The sequence below is a fragment of the Myotis myotis genome, unplaced genomic scaffold (genome assembly GCF_014108235.1).
Source record: "Myotis myotis isolate mMyoMyo1 unplaced genomic scaffold, mMyoMyo1.p scaffold_m19_p_3, whole genome shotgun sequence".
Classification (NCBI taxonomy): Eukaryota; Metazoa; Chordata; class Mammalia; order Chiroptera; family Vespertilionidae; genus Myotis; species Myotis myotis.
In genome coordinates, this window is record NW_023416335.1 from 86,652,545 (window position 1) to 86,672,413 (window position 19,869).

General features: G+C 44.3%; 1 protein-coding gene across 6 annotated transcripts in view; it reads right to left on the bottom strand.

Annotated features, from left to right (window-relative positions):
- RCBTB1 (RCC1 and BTB domain containing protein 1) overlaps window positions 1–19,869 on the bottom strand; it is a 68,126-nt gene that overhangs the window by 18,764 nt on the left and 29,493 nt on the right. For 4 of the 6 annotated variants that reach the window (XR_004966029.1, XM_036298866.1, XM_036298867.1 and 1 more), the window contains exons 4-8: window positions 17,995–18,161; window positions 14,550–14,708; window positions 9,233–9,340; window positions 8,696–8,838; window positions 5,421–5,611 (exon numbers count right to left, since the gene is read on the bottom strand). Coding sequence is in view for 5 of the 6 variants with exons in the window: in XM_036298866.1 (XP_036154759.1) it covers window positions 5,421–5,611; window positions 8,696–8,838; window positions 9,233–9,340; window positions 14,550–14,708; window positions 17,995–18,161 (768 nt within the window). In the remaining variant the exon portion in view is untranslated. The remainder of the gene's footprint in view (window positions 1–5,420; window positions 5,612–8,695; window positions 8,839–9,232; window positions 9,341–14,549; window positions 14,709–17,994; window positions 18,162–19,869) is intronic. The other 2 variants (XM_036298868.1, XM_036298870.1) reach the window with 2 other exon arrangements.

A 19,869-nucleotide genomic window follows, 5' to 3' on the forward strand; every position in this document is an offset into this window, starting at 1 on the left:
TTGTTCAGTCGATTCCACACGAGTGAACTTATTTCACTTAACATAATGCTCTCCAGGTCCATCTATGCTGTCGCAAAGGGTAAGATTTTCTTCTTTTTCATGGCTGAGTAGTATTCCATTGTGTAAATGTACCATCGCTTTTTCAAAAATCTTTATTGTTGAGAGTATTACACATGTCTCTCATTTCCTCCTCCACTGCCCCCCTCGACCTGGTTCCCGCCCCACCCCAGGCCTTCACCACCATATAAGTCTGTGTCGTTAGGTAATTCATATGTGCATATAAGTTCTTTGGTTAATCTCTTCCACCCCGCTTTCCTCTGAGATTTGTCAGTCTCTTCCATGTTTCCATGCCTCTGGCTTTATTTTCTTCACCAGTTTATTTTGTTCATTAGATTCCTTCTTTGTTTCTTCTTTCTCTTCTAAAAGAACACCCTTCAAGCCCAGCCAGCATGGCTAAGTGGTTGAGCGTCGACCTATGAACCAGATCATCATTGTTTTCTCGGTCAGGACATATGCTTGGGTTGTGGGCTTGATCCCCAGTGTGGGGCCTGCAAGAGGCAGCTGATCAATGATTCTCTCTCATCATTGATGTTTCTCTCTCTCTCTCTTCTTCTCCCTTCCTCTCTGAAATCAATAAAAATATATTTAAAAAAAGGGAAAAAAAATAATACCCTCCAACATTTCATTTATTACTGGTTTGGTGGTGATGAACTCCTTTAGTTTTATCTTGTCTGTGAGCTCTTTATCTGACCTTCAATTCTAAATGATAGCTTTGCTGGGTAATCTTGACTATAGGTCCTTGCTATTCATCACTTTGAATATTTCTTGCCACTCCCTTCTGGCCTATAAACTTTCTGTTGAGAAATCAGCTGACAGTCATATGGGTGCTCCCTTGTATATAACTAACTGCTTTTCTCTTTTGCTGCTTTTAACACATTGCGTACTGCATAGAAATCTCTAAGACATACGCCAGGGACCGCACGTTTTTGGGCAAACTGCACATTATTTAAATCATCATAATGCACTTTAGGTGTTGTTTTTCAATAATTATAACATTTTTATTTACAAAAACAATTAAACAATTAAAGTTCCTAGTACTTTTTTAATGTATGGTACTGTGTAAAACATTTTCCTCTATGAAGAGGGACCAAACAAAATTTACATAAGTATCTAGATTCGCTCCTTTTTCCATGGGCATGAAAAACGAGAACACTCGTGAGCGGTCCTTAACAGATGGCGCGCGAAACACGAGAAAACTCCTGAGCGGTACGAAATGTGTTAAGATTCTCTCTTTGTTTTTAAATTTTGGCATTTTAATTATGATGTTTTTGGTGTGGGCCTCTCTTTGCTTCCTGGACTTTAAGTCTGTTTCTTTCACCAGGTAGGGGAAATTTTCTGTCATTAATTCTTCAAATAGGTTTTCAATAACTTGCTGTCTCTATTCTCCTTCTGGCACCCCCATAATGCAAATGTTGGTACGCTTGAAGTTGTCCCAGAGGCTCCTTATACTATCTTCATATTTTTTAATTATTTTTTCTTTTAGCTCTTCTGATTGGGTGTTTTTTGCTTCCTCATATTCCAAATCATTGATTTGATTCTTGGCATCTTCTACTCTACTGTTAAATCCCTGTAAATTACTCTTTATTACAGTTAGTCTATGCTTCATTTCTGACTGGTCCTTTTTCATGTCTCTGAAGTTCTTACTAAGTGCCTTGAACTCTCATTAAGACCCTTGAGCATTCTTATAACCATTGTTTTAAACTCTGCATCTAGCAGTTTGTTTGCTTCCACTTCATTTAGTTCTTTTTCTGGATATTTCTTCTGTTCTTTCATTTGTGATATGTTTATTTGTCTCCGCATTTTGGCTGCTTTCCTGTGTTTGTTTCTATGTATTAGGTAGAGTTGCTACGTCTCCTGGAATTGGCAGAATCCCTTGTGTAGTAGGTGTTCTGTAGAGCCCAGTCACCTGCGTTAGACACTCCAAGTGTACCCCTGTGTGGGCTGTGTGCATAGTCTTGTTGTAGTTGAGCCTTGATTGATGTTGGTGTCACTGGGAGGAAATGACCTCCAGGCCAATTGGCTGTGAGGACCAGTTGTGACTACAATGGAAGAGCTGCTGTGCAGGAGACACCCCATGGAGCAGGACTTGCTTCAGTGGGGCTTTGGTGCTCACTGAGTCTGCTCCTTGAATGTGTCACTTGTGGATGCGTAGAGCTGTAATCTGGTATGGTCTGAAGCTGTCCACTGGGTGCACTGGCTCTGGTGCCTCCCAGGAGGTACAAAGTCAGTCACTGCCTGGGGCCACCCAGCAGGAGCTACAGAGCAATCTGCAGATGGCTGTGTTTGTGTTGGGCTTGGAAGTGCCCAGGAGAGGCCAAGCTGTGAAGCAAGGTAGGCTGCTGCTAGTGCCAAGACTGGGCCTCTTATTGATAGGTTTGGGGCACACTCACTCGAGCTGCTGCTTGTTTGAGATTTTTGGAAAGTCTAAAGCCTGAGCCAGGACAGGCCATTCATAAGGAATAGTCATTGCAAACAGCTTGGGTGGGGCTGCAAATTGGATGGGGTGGGGTCTCAGGGAATCACCAGGGCAGAGTGAAGTGTGAGCCAGGTTGGTGGAGCCTCAGATATGGCACCTGCAAATCAGCCCTACGCCTGGGGATGTCTCAGCATAGGAACAATGAATCCCATGAGCACCCCTGCTGCCAGACAATCCAGTTTTCCTCCCCATATGTCCTTGGATTCCTCAAGCCACTGCCTCAACGCTGGAGCTCAGAGAGAGTGAGTCCAAGTAAGTCCATGCACCAGCCCTTTAAGAGACTACTGGGACTCCGGCAGTCTCATCACTCAGCCACAAAAAAAATGCCCACTTGTCTTTACAGCCCAAAGTTAGGGGACTTGTCTTCCCAGCACTGGAACCCTGGGCTGAGGGGTCTGGTGTGAGGCTGGGACTCCTTACTCCTTACAGGAGGCCTCCACAGTCGAGATATCCCTCCTGATTAAAAAAATGCCACACATGGGTGTCAGACTAGCCCATTCCGTGCCTCCGCCCCTCCTATTAGTTTCAATGTGCTTTTTTCTTTAATTCTCCAGTTGTGGCACTTCCATTTAGTCAGATTGCAGGCGGTTCTGAATGATGGTTGTCCTGTGTTTTAGTTGTAATACTGATGTGGTTGTGGGAGGCAGCAAGTATTGGAATTTATCTATGCCACCATCTTGGTTCCATCAATTATCAGATTTTTTATCTACTTATCTACTGATGAGCACTTGGGCTGTTTCCAGATCTTAGTTAATGTAAATAATACTGCCATGAACATAAGGGTGAACATATATGCTTTGATTGGTGTTTAACAATTCTTAGGATATATTCCCAGAAGTGGGATCACTGGGTCAAAAGGCAGTTACATTTTTAATTTTTTGAGGAAACTCCATACTGTTTTCCATAGTGGCTACACCAGTCTGCATTCCCACCGACAGTGCAACAGGGTTCCCTTCTCTCCACATACTTGCCAGCCCTTATTTCTGTTGATTTGTAGACGACAGCCATAGTGGCAGGTGTGAGGTGATACCTCATTGTCATTTTAATTTTCATCTCTCAGATGATTAGTAACATTGATTATTTTTTCATATTCAACTGGTCATCTGTATGTCCTCTTTGGAGAACTGTCTATTTAGGTCCTTTGCCCATTTCTTTTGGGTTGTTTGTATTCCTGGTGTTGAGTTGTGTAAGTTCTTTATAAATTTTGAATATTAATCCCTTATCAGATATATCATTGGCGAATATGTTTTCCCATTCAGTATGTTGTCTTTTCATTTTTTTGATGGGTTCCTTTGCTGTGCAAAAGCTTTTTATTTTGATGTTGTCCCATTTGTTTATTTTTATTTTGACTCCCTTGCCTGAAGCTATATATCAGAAAAAAATACTGCTTCAAGAAATGTTCAAGATTTTACTGCTTGCTTTCTTCTAGGATATTTATGGTGAACTTAATTTTTCTAATCACAACATTCACTGTAAAGCTTGCTTTATTACAAAATATATATGAAAATGTTCAATGTTTCGCTTTAAGTTGAGCAGCAGCTTAACTCTTCTTAAACATATTCCTGCCTGGCGCCATTTTGGGGCTCAGCCATCTGGTATCCAGGTGACCTAAAAACTGGTCACCTGATGATGGGACAGCTCCCGCTGTCTGACACAGCTCAACATGACATGTGTTATAAGACTAGCCTTCAGTATCAATTGCTGAGTAACCCAAACCCCTTGGTGGTCAAGAGCTATGCTAATGTTCAAACACGAGGCATCATGACCTAGTTATTTTCTCTTCATTTTAACAATAGAATAACTTAGAAGAAATACATTTGCAAAAAGGCAGAAATGAACACAAAATAACATTAAAAGATTAAAATATCTTACAGCTCCTCAGCTTTATGACAACTTAATACTTTCGACCAATAATGAACTCTTAAAGGAAATAGTATTCAGAAAATGGACAGGTTATGTAACCAAAAAACACCTTGAATTCCACTACCCTTTCAAACACCACAGTTTTGATGCCCTTCTAAAATAAAAGTATTTGAGACTGGTTGTAAGAAAAAGGGAGAAAGAAAGATTAAAACACCACCTTAAAAAACCACAAGTTCTTCAGTTTTTTAAAAATTCAATTTTGTATCACATTATATTGAATTATGTAATAAATCAAGTATTAGTATAAGAATAAAAGCACTTAGGAACAGGTTACTCAAACAAATATTTGTACATGAATGTTCATAAAAACATTTTTCACAATATTTAAAAGATAGAAACGATCCAAATATACATCAATAAACAAATACATGAAATGTGGTGTATACATACAATGGAATACTATTCACCTATAAAAAGGAATGAAGTACCGATAAATGCTACAACATGAATGAACCTCAAAAGCATTGAGTAAAAGAAGCCAGACATAAAATGTTGCATATTGTATTATGCTATTATAAAATATCCAAAATAGAAAAATGCATAAAACAAAAACCAAATTGGCCAGTGGCTGGGGAGAGAAGGGAGAATAGAGAGTGGCTGCTTACTAGGTACAGGGTTTTCTTTTAGGGTGATAAAACTGTTTTAGAACTTGATATTAATGGTGGTTGCACAACACTGTGAATGTGACAAATGACTCTGAATTAAAATGGTTAATTTTATGTGTATGTATTTCACCTCAATTAAAATGAAAGCACTTAAGGGGAGAAAATAATCCATAAAATGTTTCATAACATATTAATAAATTTTATTATGCAAATCTAATTTGAGGAAAGATATTAAATTTAATAAAAAATAAAACATTCTAGAACCTAAAAAAGCCCACAAACAGGAAATATGCAAACAAACTGGTCAGCTGATGGGACTATTTTTCCTGGGTGGAAATAGCCCTGAGCTTTCTTACCTACAGAGAGGAGGCGCCAGGAGACGGCGGGAGTGGCAAAGCAGGCAAACACGTCGTCTGTGCATGAGAGGTGGGTGAGGTGAGGCAGGACCACGGATTGGCCCCGGCACTGGCCCCACATGTACACGTGCCCTCCCTGGGTCTTGGCAGCAGATGTGTGGGCAGAGTGGCAAGCTGCAATTTCTACTACTCTGAAAAATTTTAAGAAAAATGGATGTCACGTCTATACTACAAAAGCCCACAACATATCACATAAAGTAAGTAAAAAGTTCATGCTTAGAACACCTCAAAAAATAACTCAAGACTGAGAAACATTAGCTATCATGTCCTGTAGACAAAACCAAAAGATCAGAGCAAGAGTACTGTATTTCTCCTCTCCTGAGTGCCCCTAACTTCTCATCCTAACCTCTTTCTAAGATAAATAATGCATAACTATTGAGGAAAACTTGGAAAAAGGGAACAGAAACCTGTTAGGGTCGCCAAAAGAGGAACGCACACGAGGCCAAAGTGGTAAGGGGTTATATATTTACTAGAGGCCCGGTGCACGAATTCATGCACGGGTGGGGTCCCTTGGCCTAGCCAGCAATTGAAGCCTATCGGGGGGCCGGCTGGCAGGGGGAGGGACCCCGGAAGGCTGACCGTTGGGAGGAGGGGCTGGGAGAGGTTGGCTGGCCAAGGAAGAGAGGCCACGGGAGGTTGGCCAGCCAGGGTGGGGAAGGGGCCACAGGAGGGGCTGCGGGAGGTTGGCCGTGGGAGTGTACTGATCACCAGGGGGCAGCTCCTGGGTTGAGCATCTGCCCCCGATGGTCAGTGTGCATCATAGCGACTAGTGGACCAGTTGTTCCGGTCATTCGGTCGTAAGGGTCGCTTACGCTTTTATATATATAGACTAGAGGCCTGGTGCACAAAAATTTGTGCACTTGGGGGGGAGGGAGGGCCTCAGCCCGGCCTGTGCCCTCTCGCAGTCTGGGACCCCTCGGGAGATAATGACCTGCTGGCTTAGGCCTGCTCCCAGGTGGCAGAGGGCAGGCCCAATCCCTAGGTGCAGCCCCTGGTCGGGCTCAGAGCAGGGCCGATTGGGGAGTTGGGGCGCCGCCCCTGTCATGCACAGAGCAGGGCGGATTGGGAGGTTGCGATGCCACCCTCAGTCACACTCAGGGTAGGGCCGATTGGGGGGTTGGGGCACCGCCCCCTGTCACACTCAAGGCAGGGGCGATGGGGAGGTTGCAGTGCCACCGCCTGTCACGCACAGAGCAGGGCCAATCAGGGGGTTGGGGCGCCGCCACTGTCACACTCAGGGCAGGGCCGATGGGGAGGTTATGGCTCTACCCCATCACACACAGAGCAGGGCCTGTGGGGTGGGGGGTGGGGCGCCATCCTCTATCACCCACAGAGCAGGGCCAATCAGGGGGTTGGGGCGCCGCCACTCTCACACTCAGGGCAGGGCCGATGGGGAGGTTATGGCTCTACCCCGTCACACACAGAGCAGGGCTGATCAGGGGGTTGGGGAGCCTTCCCCTGTCACGAACAGAGCAGGGCGGATAGGGAGGTTGTGGCCCCGCCCCGTCACACACAGAGCCGCAGGGCGATCAGGGGGTTTGGGCGCTATCCTGTCATGCTGATCCCGGTGCCGGGAGGCCTTGCGGCTCCACTGATCCCGGTGCTGGGAGGCATATTACCCTTTTACTATATAGGGTAGAGGCCTGGTGCACGGGTGGGTGCCAGCTGGTTTGCCCAGAAGGGTGTCCTGGATCAGGGTGGGGGTCCCCACTGGGGTGCCTGGCCAGTCTGGATGACGGGATGATGGCTGTTTGCAGCTGGTCACACACCCTTCAGGGTGGGGGTCCCCACTGGGGTGCCTGGCCAGTCTGGGTGAGGGGCTGAGGGCTGTTTTCAGGCTGGCGGGTGACTGAAGCTCCCAACCGCTCCTTTTTTTCTTTTTTTTATTCTGGGCCAGCTTTAGCTTTGAGGCTTGGCTCCAGCTCTTAGGCCTCCGCTGCTGAAAGCAGGTTTCTGGCCTTTGTTTACCTTCTGTATTTGAAACAATGTTGTGATCCTGCTGGCTGAAGCCCGATGGACTAAAGCAGGTTTCTGGGGTTTTGTTTAGCTTCTATATTTGTAACATAGTTGCTTAGAGTTGCAGCTCAGAGGCCGGCAGCGGCCGGCGGGGAACGTTGGAGTCCTCCATCACTGAAGCAAGCAAGCCTCATGTTAGTTTCAAGCTGCCTGGCTGCCGGCCGCCATCTTGGCTGGCAGTTAATTTGCATATTGCCCTGATTAGCCAATGGGAAGGGTAGCGGTCGTACGCTAATTACCATGTTTCTCTTTTATTAGATAGGATTAGGTCATCTGGGTAACAGATGGGCTGGCGCCATTTCGGGGCTCAGCCCATCTGGTATCCAGATGACCTAATAAATGTATAATCCCTTACCAATGTCCACTGTGAAGTGGCCTAAAAGTCAGTTCCCAGGGGAGAGAGTACTGATTCAATTATTTGATCAGACCTAACAAAACCAAAGTAAATGAGTAAAGTGGACTCTGACAAAATGTGCTGACGCTGATGGTTGTAGCAGCTTAAACTGTAGCAAAAAAAAAAAAAAAAAAAAAAAAATACTGTCTTCAATATGGTAATTTCCTTTCAAATACAACTTTTTCTCTCATCCCTAACAGAGCTCACAACACTCATTAGGCTGATAAGCACTGATCTAGGGGTCATGAACTCTGAACACCCAAAGCCAAATGGACATCAAGCCAAAGCTACTCCATTTCTCAGACAGCTTCTTAGGCAGGGACCCAGAATCAGAAGTCGACATTCTAAAACTTAGCAAGTAAAACCTCAGAATTTGGCTGAATAAACACTAAGCATCTATTCCAGTAACACACATTACATCAAATCAATATTTAAACAGATAATGACCTTTCAAGGGCAGATTTTATTTATTTAGATGTTGTTTTAGTTGGCTCAACAGAAAAGTTTGTACTTCAACATGGTGACAGACATTATTTTACTTCCCTACTAAATGGGCAACAAGAAGTGTGTAGGAATTATACCAGGATGTATTAATGCCTATCAATCAGGAGGTTATTTTAGAAAGCTCATAAGAATCATATCAACTTTATGCTCATTCTAGTTGGTACTACAACTCTTTGTTTCTTTGTTCAAAATTAGAATGTTAATAAACAAGAGTTACAAAGCCAAACACCACAGCTCCAGCACACACAGTCCTAAGTCCACAATGCACACACAACCCCAAGACATACTACAGCCAAGTTACCTTTCTTTCTCCACCATGATGTGTGTTGGGCTTAGCAGGTTATTTTTATTGCCAGTTCCAAGCTGCCCATACGTGTTAGCTCCCCAGGCATAGAGCAAGCCCTCATCTGTTAGTGCTAGAGTGTGTGCATAGCCGCAGACAATCTGCAAGTAAATTTAAATGATTACCATAAACAGGAAAACAGGAAGGACAGGGAAAACATCTACTTAAAGATTACAGCCAGCTTCTACAGAATGCCAATTCATCATCACGTGTGGAGTAACATTCTCTGAAACATTAAAACAACATTAGGAAAGCCTAAACCTGAGACTACTGAATTTTTCCAATCTTTATTTTTACTCGTCAATACTGATGTGCTACTACCATGGTGTTCCTTTTCATCATCAGAATTTAGGGAAGATATAATATTGGACGTGAAAGACTCAGGGACAGAGTATTACCCTAAAATATTTATTGACAAGTAAATTTCCAATATTCCTCCAAGTCAGAGCAGGGAAGCTAGATGGAGACCAGCAGCCAAGAGTCTACCACACATACCTGGTTCACGCACACACTGTGCAAAGCTGCCACTCGCACAGGGGTCAGCTGATTGACATTGTTTCCCAAGCCCAGCTGACCGTTGCCATTGTAACCCCAGCCATACACCTTGGAGAGAAAAAGGGAGAAAACGGGCTTTTTTAAAAGTGCTAATAAGAGGGAACAAATAAACAAATCAGTTACACTTTTTTCACTTCCAGCATCCATACTCTACTCTGTGTGATCCTACACTGACCTCCAAACAGATGTTTTAGGGGTGGGGAATGAACAGAATTTTGCATCAGTTCCTACTCCATAACTTACTAGCTGGATAATCTTGGGCATGTCATTAATCTTTGTTTTACACGTGAGGAAATTGAGGTTCATTAACAATTATTAAGCACCTACCTGTCAGGACCTTGTGAAAGGTACTAGGAATGCATCTTTAATCACAGTTTAACAGGGGGGATGAACTATGCAAATTTTCTCTAGCCAAGTGGCAATTGCTATAACAGAGATATAATCTAGGCACTGTAGGAGCAAAGAGGAGAAAGGATTTGGCTACAGAAAGAAAGTGAAGGAAAGACTTTTGAGAAAGTGGAGATTTGGGCAGAACTGAATGATGGATGAGGGGGAAGGTACTCCAGGTGGAGGACATAGAATGTGTTGGAGGCAGGTTCAGAAGACAAGTAGGTGGGCCTGACTGGACATACATGGGATAGTAGAAGGAGAAAAGACTAGAAGGAAAGGTAAGGGCCTAAGGGATAAAGTGTTAAAAAACATACCAGGGAAAGTGGAATGCTTCTATGGGTCTTTCACTGAAATATTTAAAAAAAAGAAATTAATATGCTTAAATTTTCATTTTGGAAAGATCATGCTGGCTGCAGCATGAAGGGGAACTGGAGTGGTTAGAAGGAAGAGGCAGGAAGACCAATCCTATATAATAAAAGGGTAATATGCAAATTGTCCCTCAACCGGGAGTTCAACCAGAGTTCGACCTGGGCGCGGGGTTGGCCCCGCCAACTGCCTGCAGCCCCTCCTCCTGGCCAGCCCCGCCCCCTCACCCCAGTTGGGGGCAGGGCCGGCCAGCCAACCTCCTGTGTACCCTCCCCCTGGCTGGCCCAGCCCAATCGGCCCCAATCAGGGCGGGCTGGCCGGACCCCATCCATGCATAAACTCATGTACCAGGACTCTAGTCAGTAGATAAATTGGTCTCTCTTTAGCAAACAGATGAGCTCTGATGGCATTCCAAGCCAACATAGTGGCAGAGGGATCAAGAGAGAGGGAATGGATAGGAACTAAGTTAAAGAGGGGGATGTGACAGAATGTGGTGATAGAGATGTGGAGTGAAAGGGGAGTCATCAGCTGAAAGTAGCAGGGTTGGGCATAGGTGTGACAGGACTGTTAGAAGTTTAGAATAGCCAGCGTGGGACATAGGAAAAACTATTGACCAGGAACAATAAAGGGTCTAGATCAAATCAGAAACCCAAGATGCGTGGTGGTACCACGCCCCATGGCAATGCAGGGCAAATAAGAACTGGGTGAGGCTTTCCTCCCCTGGCCCCCCCCCCCCCCAATCTTCACCCAAGGACATGCTTATTGATATAAGAGAGAGGGAAAGGGAAAAACATCAGTGTGAGAGAGAAGCATTGACTGGTTGCCTCCCCGTAGGCACCCTGACCGGGAATCAAACCCACAAACTAGGCACATGCCCTGACCAGGAATCGAACCTGCAAACTTTTGGTGTATGGGAAGATACACTAACCAACTGAGCCACACCAACCAGGGCAGCTAGGGCTTTTCAGGGCGATGTGACAGAGGGGAACAAGGGAACATGGACTTTTGGGTACTAGCAACATATGCTTAAAAAGCACTTTCAATATCAGAAGTGCAACAGGTTTGAACTTTCTGGAGATAAATATGGCAATAGACATCAAAAATTTTCATGACATACTCACTGACCCAGAAATCTTATTTCTGAGAACTTATTCTATAGAAATCCTTACCTAAGTGTACAAAGACACACACACACACACACACACACACACACAGAGTTACACAGAAAGTCAGTGCAACATTGTTTGTAGCAACAAAATATTAGAAACAATTGAAATGTCTATCAGTAGAGCTCTGGTCACCCATACAAGGAACACTAAGCAGCCATCTATATATATAAAAATCCAGGAACCGTAATGCTGTAACAGGAAGACCAGTCACTATAATGCCCACTGTGGCCAGCAAACCAGCAGATCAGGGGGCGGGGCCAGCTGGCCAACCTCCCGCAGCTCCTCCCCCCAGCGGGCTCCACCCCTATGGGCCCCCACAACCCTGATCAGCCTACAGCCTCTCCCCCAACCTGGCTCCAACCCAGATCGGCCCCCAACCCGGATCAGGGACAGAGCCAGATGGCCAACCACCCATGGCCCCTCCCACAGACCGATGGCCCCCAGTCGGCAACCCCCACCCGATTCGGGGGCAGGACCAGCTGGCCAATGGCCCACAGCCCCTCCCCATGGCCAGCCCCACCCCCAGTTGGCCCCCCAACCCTGATAGGGGGCGGGGCCCACCAGCCAAGCACCCGCAGCCCCTCCCCCCAGCCGGCCTGGCCCTAATCAAGCCCCAATCGGGGCAGGCTGGCCAGCCAATCTCCACCATCTCCTCCTCCCAACAGGCCCAGCCCCGATCTGCCCTGATTGGGGCCCGGCCGGCTGGACCCCACCTGTGCACAAATTCATGCACTGGGCCTCTAGTCTATATAATAAAAGCCCAGTGACCATTACAGCAGAACAACTGGAACGACCGGTTGCTATGACACGCCGGCCGCTGGGGCCACCACCACCACTGCTGCTGAGCCCGAGGGCCCCAGGGCCAGATGCATGGCCGCCGCCAACGTGCCAGTAAAGAAGAACACGAAGGTGGCCAGTGTGAGATGAAGGCTCTGTGGGATGAATTCAGTCAGCTGGGCACCAAGATGATCGTCATCAAGGCTGGCAGGTCAGGGCACCCCTCTCCTTGCTGCAACCCTCCCCACATGGTGCCAGTCTCAGGCAGTGGGCTTTGGCTCAATCCACACGAGCAAGACAGAAGCAGGGTGAGGGGGTGTGGCCTAGCCACCTGCAGGTCCAGCTCCTTTGTTCTCCATGTCCCGGCTCTAGTGACAGCCACCTGGCACGCCGGGCCAGAGGGTACTGCTTGGGAGGCCAGGAAGGTGGTGGAGAGAAACCCTGTGGACTGCCACCCAACCAGCAGCCCAGGACCCAGCACTACCAGAAACAGACTGGCTCAGAGCACACCGAGCTTGGAGGAAAGGCAGCCGCCTATGAGGGGCCTTGCCACCAGCCGGCTCCCGGTGGATCACACCTCAAAGGAAACTCGGTCTTTGGTTCCTTAGTTCAGTCTATCCCAGCTAAAGAGGAGCAACTGGGCACATTTTAGAGAAGAATTAAGACTCTAAAACAGTGTGTTCTGTTCTGTGGAGATTGCTACCCAGTTGTCTTAGGCCTAAATTCCGGGTGATTGTATTTGTTGTAAGGGCCCAAAGAGAAGAAGGGAATCAAGTTTTTTGATGCAATGTATTTGACCAACAGACCAAAGCAAGTGCCAGCTATGTCTAAGGTATACACAGAGACACCAGCTCTGAGTCCGCCTGGCCAAAGGGAACTCGGGCCCTGTTTGCAGAGCCTTCTGGTGGTTTCCGTTTCCTTGCTGAGGCTGTCCTCCCTGGGAACCCTGGGGCCCATGCTCAGCTCCAGCTCAGTGGGTCTTCTCCAGGCCCCGCCCCCCGGCCGGCCCCGCCCCTGATTGGCCCCCCCAACCCTGATCGGGGGCAGGGGGTGCCACCCGGCCAACTGCCCGTGGCCCCTCCCCCAAGCCAGCCCGCCCAATCAGCCCCAATTAGGGAGGGCCAGCCAGCTCCCACCCATGCACGAATTTGCGCACCAGGCCTCTAGTTAGTGTATAAAAAGCAGCTACAGATGGTCTGAGAATAGATTCAGGTATAACACATGTTGTTAGATAGGGAATTTACAGAATAACAGAGCAAAGTAGTAGGCATAATAATCCCATTCTTTAAAAAGGTAATTATATTTATCCATATATAATTATTTATAGAAGAAAGTCCAAAAGGATATACATCAAACTATTAACAAGATTGGAGAAAAGGTATTCACATTTTACTTTATATGTTTCATTTCATTTGTTTTCCTTTGTTAAAATAACCACATAATAATCTTCTTAAAATTAAATTTATTTTTAAAAAGGAAGTGAAGAATACTTCCTTCTTGGAATTCGAGATGTCATATGACTATCCCAAGGAATTCTAAGTCATCCAGGATATCAGGGTTGATTCCAAAAATAAATGAACACAGGGGAGCACTCTATCACCCAAGGCACGATTCCACATGTGTGTGCCCAAAAATGTATTTTTGGGTAATTTTTGTGTACTAAGTCATGCAGAGGTGGTGACAGGTCCATTTAAGTAGAAGTTGCAACCAGAATAATTTCTTAAAAATAACCATTCATTCGAAGGTGACCATGAGAGAGGGTCACTGAAAGGTGGGTTTTTAAAAGTAGCCAATGACAATCATGACAAAAAAGATTATGCTTTTGCAAGTTGCTTCTTCCTGTGAACAAACATTCCAGATATAGGCACGTAGTTCTACAGAGACAACATGCCCACTGGAGTCATCAACTGCCTATAAACATCACCAGCGAACTTCAAAAAGTGCACAATTGATTTTTTCATTGGAAGAATGAGGTATGTAAAATTTTAATTGGCTGATTAAATCGCAAACAAATATCTATAAACATTAAGCTACTTGGATCTTCCACAAAAATAAAATCAGACACATTAGAATCTTTACTTGCAGATAAATTAAAAAATTCACACTAAAGCCCTGGCCAGTATGACTCAGTTGACTGGAGCATAATCCTGTACACCAAAAGGCGGTGGGTTCGATTCCTAGTCAGGGCGTATACTCGGGTTGTGGGTTTGATCCCTGGTTGGGGTGAGTGTGGAAGATAACCAATCAATATTTCTCTCTCGCATTGATGTTTCTCTCTCTCTCTCTCTCTCTCTCTCCCCCTCTCTTCCCCCCTCCTGCCTTCCCTCTCCCTCCCTTCTCCCTTCCTCTCTCTAAAATCAATTAGAAACAAAATTCACACTGAGGAGCAAACATTCTCTGGTTACTCCTCAGTCAGTAACCAGTTAGCTATCAATGGGGTTATCAAAAAAAAAAGGACTCTTGCCTCCACAATCTAATACACGCACCTTATGAAAAAAAGACATTTCATTATAAGAAGAGGGGGGAGGAAAAAGGGGAATGCAAAGATAGCTCACCTCACCAGTGTCAAGAACAGCCATGGATGAGGTCTGACCACAGGCAATGCCTACTACCCTCTTAATATGTAAACAATTGGTAACTTTTCGAGGAGTTGGTTGATTTGCTGTAGATCCTGATCCCACCTGGCCACAGTTGTTATAGCCCCAAGCAAATACCTACACAAAAGAAGGGAGGGGGGGAGATAATGGTAAGGGTGAAAATTCTACAATCATAAATAAACCCACTTAACAAAGTACTTACAATGTGCTAAATGGCTGAGTGTTTTACTGCATTAACCTATTCAATCATCATAGTAACCTGTACTGTGACCCCGGGGTAGACACTATTACCATCCCCATTTTACACATGGAAATGGAAATGCAGAGAGGTTAAGTGATTTGCTCGAGGTTCCAGAGTTAGCAAGTAGTAGAAGTGGAAGTTGAACCCAACACAGTCCAGCTGTGCTCTTCACCACTACGCTGCATTGTCTCTATAATTATGGCAGCCATATATGTTTTTTAATCTGGCATCAATTAAAAATGAAGTATATGCTACATAAGTATCGTGACATGAAGAAAACCTGCTTAACTCTTTAGTCATAACATTTTTTTTATGGAAACTTTCAAAACCATACTATGCTTTTTCCCTGTCCAATACTGGACATTCATAACCTTTCCCAATGACCCAAGGCCATCATTATTATAATTATCAATCATAGTTCCACATCATAACATAGAAATGACCGGAAGCATTGCGGAGACATTTATCTCTACAGAAATGACACCAAGCTGTTAGTCTGTCTGTTCTTGCTAATAGTTCCTCTGCATCCTGCTTATTAATTTTGGCCTGTGATCTGCCATAACCTGAAACCGTCTTTCTAAGAAAGAGAGAGACATAAACAGATCTCTAAGCTGGTTAAAATCTAGTAACAAAGATGAAAAATAACCAAAACATCACTTCAGGTTAATTACCAAAACATTCTATCAAACAGGAGTGTGATCAGAGAGGAGAATTAGGGGAAGGGGAATTTTGGCAGTAGAGAAAATAAACTTCTACACTAGGGAACACTTCCTGAAAGTAGATTCACAGAAAAATATACATATACATATTAAAAAGAGGAAATATTCAAATTAGGCCAGGACGCCATAACAGGTCACGTCCGAACAGGAAGAGGTTGTGCGGGCAGGTGAGGTCTGGAGCAGAGACGGACGCTGAGATAGGGAAACTGGCAAGCTGCCCCGGCCCAGCTCAGGCCAGCCTCCCAGAGCTGGAGCCTGGAGTGGACACAGACAGGGACAGGGGGGCCGGCCCACAGCCTCCGCAGCCCAGCGCAGGCCCGCAGGCCCGGAGAGGAGACAGCGGGCCTGCCTCTCACGGAAGCAGTGCGGCTCCCTCCCACCTCCCAAAGAAGCAACGGGGCTCCCTCCGGGCTCCCATGGCCGCCAGCAGCTCACTTCCGCCTCCCGCCTCCCGCAGAAGCAGCGCTGCGGTTCCCATGGGCTCCCCCGGAAGTGGCGGGCAGCCTACTGCATGCAATATTGCACGATGGGCTACTAGTCTAGGATAATAATGCAAATATTTAGCACAATTATCCAAAGTAACATATGCTTAAGGTAAAAATTACCAGGAATCTAAACTGTACAAATTAGTAAGTTCCAATTTCAATAATCATTCTTCTGGCACTTCTCAAATATTCTAGTTCCCTTGCAATGCGACTGTCTTTTATTTTAAAAACTAGAGGCCTGGTGCACATATTCGTGCACAGGTGGGTCCTCGGTCTGGCCTGTGCCCTCTCACAATCCGGGACCCCTCGGGGGATGTCAGACTGCCAGTTTCGGCCTGACCTGTGGGGATCAGGCCAAAACTGGCAGTCCGACATCCCCTGAGGAATGTAGTAGTGTGTGAAGCAGCAGGCAGCTGGGGAGGAGACCAGGCACTGCATCGCTTCCGCTCATCCTGGCCCTGCTGGTGCCTGCCACCACCGCCACTCGGCAGCATGCTGCTGAGGAGGCGGGACAGGCTCGTGCAGCCGCAGCTGCGCTCACCATCTGTGAGCCCATGAGCCCGGCGTCTGGTGCTCCTCAGTCAGCTGAGCGGCACTCCTGCTGTGGGAATGCACTGACCACCAGGGGGCAGCTCCTGCATTGAGCGTCTGCCCCCTAGTGGTCAGTGCGCATCATAGTGACCAGTCAAATGTTCATTCAGTTGCTTAGGCTTTTATATATAGAGATGGGGATTGTAGTTCTACTAACCAAGAAGCAGACTAGGAAACAGTGGATTCTGGGGCATAATGCCTATATGCTAGCCTGGCTCCACCCCATCCCAGCTATGAAACCTTGATCTCCCTGAGCTTCTTTGGTTTCTCCATGCATAACACATCCTATGTAGTAAAATCACTGTAACACAATTGAAGAACTTTAAACAGGGAACAATATGACCTGCTTTGTGTTTTAGAAATCACAGGAGGTGGAGAAATAATACTAGACAGGTAGACCAATGAAAAAGCTGTGGAATAAAACATCAGAGTAACAAGGCCTGACCTAAGATTATGGAGACGGAGAGGAACAAAATGATATGAGATTAGAAAGTAGAGTCAACAGGATGAGTAACCTTTAAGATAAACATGGAATTTGTGGGGTAAACAAATAGTACAGCTCCTACTGGAATGTTGGTAAAGTTATTTTCTGACATCATTACATTTACTGAAAAGAAAAAAAAATACACCCTAAGGAATGGGGTAATTAAAAAAAAAAAGTACAGAACACTGTCATACACCTCTAATTTGTAGTATTAGTAAACAGCACGAGACGCAACTGCTTTAAGACTGAAATCTACCATCATCAAAGAGTGTTCCTGATCACATAATACAGGTTGTGTTAGAAAAAGAGTATGTTCCTACATTGTGTTTAGCTACACACACAGAGCTACTATGTTCACACTATACCAAATACAATGTGGTCGTTATATTTTTGGCACTTTCACAATAGTTAAAAGGTAGAAACAAGCCAAATACCCAGCAACAGATAAACAAATAAACAAAATGTGGCATGTAAATATAATGGAATATTATTTAGCCTTAAAAAGGAAGGAGATTCTGACACATGCTACCACGTGGATAAATCTTGAAGACATTTTGCTATGTTAAATAAGGTAGTCGTAAAAGGAAAAATACTGTAGATTCCATTCATAGGAGGCACCTAGAGTAGTTAAATTCATAGATACAGAAAGTGATTGCCAAGGGCTCAGGAAAGAAGAAATGGAGAATTAATGATTAACAGGTATAAAATTTCAGTTTTGCAAGATAAAAAGAGTTCTGTGGGTGAATGGCAGGGATGGTTACACAACAATGTAAGTGTAGTTAATGGCACTGAACTGTACACTTAAAATGGTTAAGATATCAAATTTTATATTATGTGTATTTTAGCACAATTTAAAAATAAAGAATAAAAGCAAGGTACTTACCTCTCCATCAGCTGCCAAAGCCACTGAATGATGGGAGCCACAAGCTACTTCAACCACTTGTTTGATCAAGAGATTGGTACAGACTTGGATGGGAGCAATGCCTTGGTTGGTTGTCCCATTCCCAAGCTGGCTATATCCATTGTGGCCCCAGGCGTAAACAACTCCATCTATAGAAGATGGCCACACACAAAGAATCAGCTCCAAGAAGAAATAGCATCCCCGTACTTTTCCCCCAGATTTTGCACAACTCATTCTCCTACCTTAATTTTTTCACATTGCCCTTCTCCCTACAAAGTAACCACTGATGAGGAGTGAGGGAAAGAGAAAATAGGATAGACAGATGCAAAATTGTTAAAGAAAGGACTAACATAGAAAGAAGATCAGCTTTGTGGTCAGAAGTCAGTTTATATATTAAAAAATTTGATCTTCTACACACTTTGAATCATCTCAATAGTTTCTGTGTCAGGTACCAAGCAAAAGGGAAAACACAGGAAAGTTCAATACTAATCTTTACCATCATTTTACCAAATGCCAAGTTTCATGGAACTGTGGGGGGGTATGTGTGTGTGTCACTCACTCACAAAGTATAGAGGAAAGAGGTGTACTACTTACAAGAGTTAAGAGGTGTACTTTTTGTATAAACTATACATAAAAATCACAGGCTTCTCTCAAACAGACTAGTGGCATAAAATCTGACTGAATTTTTTTTTTTTTACTTTATCTTTTGGGGATTCTGATAGAGGTCACTTGTCTGTTATCTGTCCCGGTCTGGAAGTATCATTGTTCCATGCATTTCCTCCCACAGCATGATGAGTATCAAGAGCAGATATCCCAGAGTTACACACTTTTCTCATGTCTTTCCATAGTAATAAAGCATCCTGACTTTTTAAGGACAATCTATGTCTGGCAACCACAAAATCCAAGAGAGACAGCAGAAATCCAAGTATTATTGTCAGGCTGCTGACTCACTGACAACAGTCCCCAAGCAATCAAGGACAGGCACTCATAGGCTTCTTACTATCTACTCTAGAGGAACTATAACTCAACAAAGTCAAAGTTCTCTTCCAGTACAAGCCAGATCTGGAGAACCTCTGATGTATGTCTCACAAATTTTTCCTTTGTAAATGTAACATAATGATAGTAAAATGCTTCAAGTTACTTTCTGGAGTGAGACAAATTGATTATAAAGTTCAATGGAAAGAACAAACAAGAAAAAACCCCGTTTTAAAAAGAACCTAGAAGGTAGCTAGCTCCATCAGTTATTAAGCTATAAGAAGTTTCTAAAACTAAAATTAATACTAGGCCATGGACAGACCAACCAATGAAATGGAATTCAAAGTCTAGAAATAAACCAATTGTATATGGAAAAGAAAGCTATGTCAGTTGGGGGAAATGGACTTTTTACAAGTTGTACTGATATACAGTAATTGGGCAGTCATATTGAAAAATTAAACTCATTCCTTACATCATGTATCATAACCTCCCAATAAATCATTTTTAAATGTACAAAAATAAAACAATACAAGAACTAGAAGGAAAAAATTAGTAAGTTCCTCCATAACCAGGGAGTAGGGAAAACTTACCTATAACACAAAATCCAGATGCAATAAAAAGAGTGATAAATCTAGTTATATTTTTGAAAAAACTTTACAAGGAAATAAACACTATGAGCAAAGAAAAACGGTAATATTGGGAAAAAAATATTTGCAATTCCTATTACTAAGCGATAATCTTTAATATAAAAAAAGCTTCAAAAAATACAAAAGAAAACAACCAAGACCCCTATAGAAAAATGAATAGTATCAAGAGGAGATATCCCAGAGTTACACACTTTTCTCATGTCTTTCTCATGGTAATAAAACATCCTGACTTTTT